Raw genomic sequence first — 8,016 nt, 5'->3', positions numbered from 1 at the left:
AGAGGAAGAAACAATGGCTACCATGAAACCTTGAGTTGAAGCTTTGAATCTGGATACACACACACACACACACACACACACACACACATACACACACACATAGAGTATGTGGAAACTTCAATAGTCATAGTCACAATGTATGACTAGTCTTCCCTTATTCAAATGTCATTGAAAGAATAAAAATGAAGTGACAGTGATGGGCATCCTCCACTATACAAGCATGGGGATACTATCAGTGTAATGAATAAATGGATAGTTAGGCACATGCACCTTTAAACTTGACAACATTAAAGGTCCTAAGACTTGAGGAGAAATTAATATGATACATATTACCAAGTCAAGTACAAAATCTTGAGATGCAATGACACCTTCCCACACCTTGAGTAGTTTGAGTAGCTACGTATTGCATTTAGTAACAATGATGACACAATAAAGATTGAATCCTTTAGTTGGATCTTCAAGAAAATGTGTGCCAATGTATTGGTCCTTTCCTAATACTTAAATAAACGCTTGGAATGCATTTCATAATGCCTTCAAACAAGGCTTTGATATGCAATGTGCAAAATACGATAAATCAATATGCTAATGAAATGGTCACTACCCAAGTCTTATTGGAAAATTTTCAAGGAGTCAAATGATACATGGAAAAAAGACCTAGCCAATATCTCTAGTCAAACTCAATGTTTTGCGTATAGAGAAAAGGATGTATGTCCAAGCTTAATTGATCTCAACATACTATATCCCCAGCTATTTGTATAGAACTCAAGAAGTTACATTGTGATAGGATATGTACTTTCACTAATTGATTAGGTAGGAAGTAGAGTCTAGATTAGCTATGGAGAGCTTAGGTGTTGAGAATATCACATTAGAGGCGTATTATACATATCTACCATTTCATCTTTTAAAATCAAGTTGCATCTAGCTATAAAAAGTAGTTGTGTCTTATGGTGTGACTGAAGGATTTGATATAGGAAAGACTAAATGATAGTTACGAGAGACTAGAATCCAACCAAAATGAAGTTATCACCACTATAAGAAAAGAAAAGTTGCATGCCACACAAAATGCACTCTTATTATGCCTTCATGAAGCATAAATTGATGAACACATTGTCAATTGAGCATATGGGACATTCCATTGAATTGGGTGACATCAATGTGACCATCCTAATTAATTTCAAGAGATTTAGTGTACCACTTGTTCTAACAAAGGAGTTAGTTGTATTGCTCAATAAAGTTACATTAAATGGTAGAATCAACAACTCTAAAATTAATTGCTATATATCAATTAGTGAAAGACTCGAGCTAAACAAAATTACTTCTTGTGGAATGAAAAGGGGACTTAATAAACAACTTGGCTTGGTTTTGATTGGAAAGTGCTCAAATTTAGATCACAATATGCCCATTTTAAATTGAATCATCACTATTGCATGATATTCTAACTCAAATATCATAAATTAGGGCTTCAAGACCTACATTGTTTAATCTTGGCACCTTGAGTTCAACGATTAAGTACGCATGTTGATTCTCTATCAAGGAATTTGCAAATTTGTCCTTTCATATGTTTGATAAGACTAACATGATATCGAGTTGCAACGAACTTTAATTCCAATTAAAAATTTGACCATTTTGTGCCTATAATCGTGAAAAGAGGTGTAACGTGCTAATCTGAATTCATGAACCTTTTTTACCTTCTCCTTGTCTTGTCAATATACCCTTAAATTTTTAATCTGATATGTGGAAAACCCAAAGGGGGTTGGATAAGAAACCAACATGACCTACTATGTATTCACACCTTCATGCTATTAAGCAAGTCCAAAATCCAACTTAACGTTGTGCAACTTGGTAGTCATCCTAAACAAGATGTCGTAGTTGTGCCTCAAACCAAATCTAGGTGGTTATTTTTGTGCGTGTATTTACAATTAAGATGTGCCATACAAGGATATGTTTGATCACCACACATGGGAAAGCATGTAGTATGACTTGTACACTTAGTGTAACTAGGCTACATAAAGAATACTCTTGAGCTACTACAAAAGAACATTATCCTTAATGATTGCCAATGTCCAAAATTGTGACATTGATCTTAATATGCACTCTCATTAAAGGATGAATCTTTGGACTACAAGGCTGAGTGTAACCCAAACTCGACGTCTATGCAATATGTACCATTGTTGAAATTTGGTATTCTAGAACCTGGTTAGAGGGGGGTCCCTATGCTCCCCTCCTCCAACGTGGCCATTATCATGCTATGTTGAGCTCATCAATAGAAACAACTCATATTAATATATCAAGTTGCTAAGAGTGATTTTGAGAAGCCTAATATAGAATGTACATATCATTTTAAAGTGCGGAAAGGGATGCCACTTCTCATGTCAGTGCCATTAGAACTAAAGTATCTCTTGGACCCAATCCATTTGCTTGAATTATGCTAAAGATAGCAAGATTGGACCATAGTAATCCAAAATAGTTATTAGCCTTTGAATAGAACCTCAACCAAACGGATATATGTAAACATACTAGTACCTTCTTGGACAATACGCAATACTAGTAAACAATGGAATCTGGCAAAATCTACTAGTTGGATGGGAAAGTTGTGGAAGAGCCAACTTTTTGTACAATAGATATTATTTGTATCGAGATGCTTGGAAGTGATTTGTGAGAAGATGAGGTACTTGATAATGTCGATTTGCATCTGTCTTTAAATCCTTTTAATATTCTTTAGAGGTGTCCTATTAATACTTTTTTGGGGTGTTGACCTTCCTGGTTACATTACCCCTTGTAAGTTAATCAACCCCATTGGCTTCACCCCAAAAGAGAGAGAGAGAGAGAGAGAGAGAGAGAGAGGATATGATACTACATGAGGAACATCATTATTAGCACCATGACATAAGCTGGAAACACAGCTAATAGTGTCCTGGCATCACTGGTAGCAGCAGAAGAGCCAGAGGGGTTAGCTATTTGCACTATAAACTCACACTTATTTATGCTAGGATTGCTAGTTACAATCCGGCCAAGGCCATGAAAGTAGCAGACACCTGCCTCTTGACTCTGGCTCTGGAAATAAGCATTGAAAGCATAGGATGCATTGCCATTGGCATCAAGGTAGTTGTTGCAGGAACATCCATAACCAAGAGCTGTGCAGTCTGCATGTGCACAAGCGTAGCTCACACTGTCAGCCAAAGTGGACCTATCCATTACACTAGTATCCAACACACACCACTGCGACGGCAAATAATGCACCCCTTGAGCTTGAACCAGCCCACTGCTGCTTGAAGTGCCTAATGAAAGAGTATACTTGGGCCTCCCATCATATCTGAAGATCCCCCAATGTCTCTCAAAGTTGCCAGGTGCAATGCTCTTCATGTCCTCATCTAGCAAATCAAACAGATAAAACTCAATTGGTGCTCCCGGCCTCCTTGGTGTGCCTTCATTGCTGGTAGCATGGGAAACGAAGCCTTGGTTGAATCTTTGTGCATAGTCTATGTTTGCATTGACATCTCCATCTGTTGGCCACCCTATTTCTCCAATTATGATGGGCATACTTCCATAACCTGCCTTAGTTAATGCAACCACCAATGAATCATAACTTGCATCAAAGACATTGTAGTAAGTGTACTGATTGTCAATGACTGGGGAAGCATGGCGATCAAAAAAGGCATATTCCACTGGGAAATTCTTATCGCTATACAGACTTAGGAAAGGATAAACATTGAGGATAAACGGGCAATTGTTCTCTGCAAGCAACTCCAGTATCTGCATGATGTTGCCTTGAATGTCACTCCTGAAGGTGCTAGAGGAGGGTATTGAGGATGTAGAGAGAACATCTGCATTGAGAGGGACAGTGGCCTTGACATTCACTCCTGCATTATTTAAAGCTTGCTGAATGTTCCTTAAAGCAGGATATGTGAATGCCAAAAATGTGCCATTGTAAGCTTGCAGAAAGGGTTCATTCCCAACAGCTACATATCTGCGAGAATATTCATCCCGTAGCAAGTTCAGAGGAAAAGAACATACATCCTAGATGCATCAATACAAGTAATGCAACTGCTTATATTTTAGCAGGCATCTTAGTGATAGTGCACTTCATGATATTACATACCCAAAAAATTCAAATTCTAGGTCTGAAGTCAATATATTCATCACCATGGGTCAGCATTAGACAGTGTGCACCTCCATATAAAATGCAGATGAAAACAGTATGAATCAACATTTGTCTTCCAGCCTACCTGATTCTTGTTCCGATTGGAATGTATCGTACAACATTGTTTTGCACCCAAAGGTTTGCCTGAGTTGCATCTGTCATGCTACGGAGTGAGTCGTTGGGGACAGATACCATAACCTCGATGCCTGAATTTGCAAGTGCTCTGAGCACACTGCTGTCTGAATCAAACAGTTTCACCTTCTTTATACCATTGTCTCTTAACAGTCTTACAACTGTCTGTGGGCTCAAGGGATGTGATGCTTGAGTCCCCCAGTTCACTCCAAGAGCCAGTATCTCTCCGATTGAGAAGGCATGAAAGAAATAGAGAAGAAACAATGGCCATTTCTGTGTTTTTATGGTGCGGCAGCTCATTCTGTGCTATTAAATTTTCGGACACGGACTAACCTCGTAAACCCAAATGAGAACTTGAGACGATAAATCACAGGATCTACCGTGATCGTTCTTTGTGTGTTCACAACGGTCGAAAGTTGAGTATAGAGAGGGAGGAAGTACCTGAAAAGAACAGTGTCACGAATCTATGTTCCAAGAGAGATGCATGGCCAACAATGGCAAAGAACGCTCGAGACCTGAATATATCAGGCGCATTGTACCAATTTCTTCCTTGCTTGAAGGCAAGGGGAGATTCTTGGCATTGTCCGTCTCCTTGCTTGGAGGAGCTACAGAACGATTCTTTATTTGATCCCGCCCCTGAGAGATCACTTCCAAGGGCAGGAAGAGTCCTTCCTTCCTTCCGTGTTTGCCTTTCATCGCAGGAGCTCGAATCAACGTTCGCTCTGAGATTGACTCCAATGTCCATCTCGTATCTTCTTCCTCCTCCTCCTCCTCCTCCTCCTCCTTTGAATATGTCGTTGAGAATCTGCAGTCGGTCCCTCTCCTCCTCTGGAGTCTGTTTTTCCCGTTCCCAACAACACCGGCGAGCGTCTCTGGAGTCTGGGATCCGAAACCTCCCGCAAAGGGAAGGGAATAATCCCGCTTCCATCCATGGCAACCCTTTGAGAGACATCGTAACAAAAGCCAAGCCAAAGACTCGGCAGAAGTAGGTGATAAGTAAGAGAAGGACATATATATAGCTTTCCACATGTAGAAAAAGAGTAATAATGTATAGGGCAGTTTTCATAATTCTACATGCTGGACGCTTAGATTCTCCTTGCTCAATTGAAGTTGTCCCACACCGAGCCCGAGGGTTCTTCGTAAGCACATTTTGGCAAATTAGACTAATACAGGAATGTATATGGATGGAGAGAAAGACCAACATTAAGGAGATCAAACCTAAACTATCTCTCCAAAGAAACTTATGACCATTTCTCAAAGTTTCTCGAAAACAAACATATTTAATCATAATTCTTATTCACATTGAGCATATCATGGCATGCATATTATTCTCACACACTGAGTCCATATTATTTCTCTCTCTCATAATAATTAATTAATTAATTAATTATGTTTACATTATATATCTTTTATTAATTATATCGAGTGTTTACATTATACATCTTTTATTAATTATATCGAGTGTGTGTGCATATTTGTAAGTGAATGTTTTATGTGTGTGTCCACACACACACACACACACACACACACTCTCTCTCTCTCTCTCTCTCTCTCTCTCTCTCTCTCTCTCTCTCTCTCTCTCTCTCTCTCTCTCTCTCATAGTTAATAATTAGTAACATATGTACATAGTTATATTAATTAAAATACAAGTATATATCTTTTATTAACAATTAATTGATGTATTAATAATGAAATATTAATATTTAATCAATCATAATAAATTATTAATAAATATAATACATATGTTACAAGTATCATTAATACAAATAATATATGAAAGATAAGTATATATAAACATCATTACTTAAAATAATAATATATTAATTAATATTATAAATTATAATTATATACTAGCATATAATACATATATACATTAACCTATTTATTAAGTATCATAGATGTATATGTTATACATCTCTCTTATTAATAATTAATTAACTTATTAATGGTTATTAAGTAATACATAAGCAAGTATAGAAATGTATTAATAACTATAATTAATACGCATATTATTAAAATAATATACAATTATATCATATGTATTATTATTATTATTATTATTGTTGTTATTATTATATTAAATGTAGTAATTATGATTATAATTATATGTGTGTGTATAATATAGCTATCGATAATTATATATTTGTATTTAAATAATAAAAATCAGATTTATATATTAGAATTATTTATTTATATGTAATATAAATATTAGCTATACATATACATATTGAGGTTAAGTATAATTTACATAATAACAATTGATAGCTAGTTATTGACACACAATCAATGTGTTTGCACATGTGTGTGCACACATACATGTCTATGTGTACATATATTATTCATGTCTTTTTATAGTCTATGTGTATTTGAGTGTGGTTTTAGAGTAGTATACATTCCATTAACATTTTCAACTATTAAAATTATTATCCCATCCCGTAATGTTCAATATGTATATTTGTAGATGTTTTTAGAGTATGTACACATTGCATGCACATGTTCAACCATTCAAATATAATATTGTGATGTGGCAAGATGATTGTAACTGTAAGGGACGGCCCATTCTTGGTGTAGGCCCCAATCCTGCCCCAATCCTGTATTAAAACATTGTGGTTGATTAACAAAGGGTCCTTTTCTTCTTCATTTCCACAGTCATCAACTTAATCTCTAGCACCCTACATTCGTGGAGACAATGGGCAGGGAGGATACTCACCATCATTTTGATACATCCTGTGCTTCATCACTCTATCAACTTTAGTGCCTTCTATTCAAACACTCTTATCGACTCCTTTCAAGAATAGCCCTACACAAACAGAGAGCTCTCAACAAAATTTAGTACATGCACTTCATCTCAAATCCACACAAAACAACTCAAATAACCATCTAACTCAACAAAGCAAGGTCAAAGACAAAAAACACAATGAGTAGGAGAGCATCCCACATGCTCATCCTTCTTCACCACATTACCAAGATGCAACGACGAATCTTGAATTTGGACAAGAAACTCAACAAAATGCAATGGAACAGGCGTTCCATGCTGCCTTCATTAATGATTTGAATTGAAGCCAACATCCAAATAGACATCATCAACCAACCACATATTCCAATGCAAAAGTTCCAACATGAGGCATTGATCCCTATGGAAATCGATGTCCAAAATGCACAGATGATACAAGAGAGACAACCATACATTCCCAAAAACCAAACACAAAGCACCAATAGGAGATTGCTACCTGCAATGATAGCCAATGGTGGCCTAAATGTTTTTACTATAACAACTATGAACACATCAGAAAGTACTATTGCAAGCTTCAAAGGACACAAAAACAAAATCTACAAGTACTCACCACTGAACTAGCAAAATTTGCAAATGTCCACAAAAACATTAGGCAAATGGATGATGAAGGCCTCACATTCATAGTGTAACCTATAGCAACATCCTTCAATAAGAAATAAATGCCACACTCCAAGGGCATCCAATCGAAGCACTCCTTGACACAAGGAGTACCATCTCTTCAATAAGTCAAGCACTAGTAGACAAGCTCAAAATACCCATCACATGAACACAACCCATCATAGTTTGATTTGGAAATAACCTTAACTTATTTTGCACAAATAACATCACACAACTCAACATGGAATTGGAAAACCTAAAGGGCACACAAAATTTACATACTTCCATTACAAGTCCTCAACATCATAATAGGACTAGATTGATTATTAAATATGCAAGCCCTCATTGAGTT

The 8,016-nt window shown here is 36.6% G+C and overlaps 1 protein-coding gene across 1 annotated transcript; it reads right to left on the bottom strand.

The window, feature by feature from the left end:
* Positions 1-2,061: 2,061 nt before the first annotated feature.
* On the bottom strand, positions 2,062-5,279 carry LOC148020613 (glucan endo-1,3-beta-glucosidase 5-like). The gene is made up of 3 exons (XM_087698403.1): positions 4,789-5,279; positions 4,227-4,714; positions 2,062-3,967 (listed from the first exon to the last, which is right to left on the bottom strand). The coding sequence occupies exons 2-3, from the start codon at positions 4,571-4,573 to the stop codon at positions 2,854-2,856; spliced, it is 1,461 nt and encodes a 486-aa protein (XP_087554529.1). The 5' UTR covers positions 4,574-4,714; positions 4,789-5,279; the 3' UTR covers positions 2,062-2,853.
* Between the last annotated feature and the right edge of the window lie 2,737 nt (positions 5,280-8,016).

This window comes from Lygodium microphyllum, chromosome 18, assembly GCF_053477565.2.
Source record: "Lygodium microphyllum isolate KBCC chromosome 18, Lygodium_microphyllum_v1.1.10, whole genome shotgun sequence".
NCBI classification, from domain to species: domain Eukaryota; kingdom Viridiplantae; phylum Streptophyta; class Polypodiopsida; order Schizaeales; family Lygodiaceae; genus Lygodium; species Lygodium microphyllum.
The sequence above is the reverse complement of the archived record's forward strand: the minus strand, read 5'-3'. Positions and strand labels throughout refer to the sequence as shown.

Coding starts and splice junctions, on each gene's coding strand:
- LOC148020613 (XM_087698403.1), bottom strand. CDS start 4,573: ATGAGCTGCCGCACCATAAAAACACAGAAATGGCCATTGTTTCTTCTC. Junction 3,968..4,226: donor CCAATCGGAACAAGAATCAG/GTAGGCTGGAAG, acceptor ATATTCTCGCAG/ATATGTAGCTGTTGGGAATG.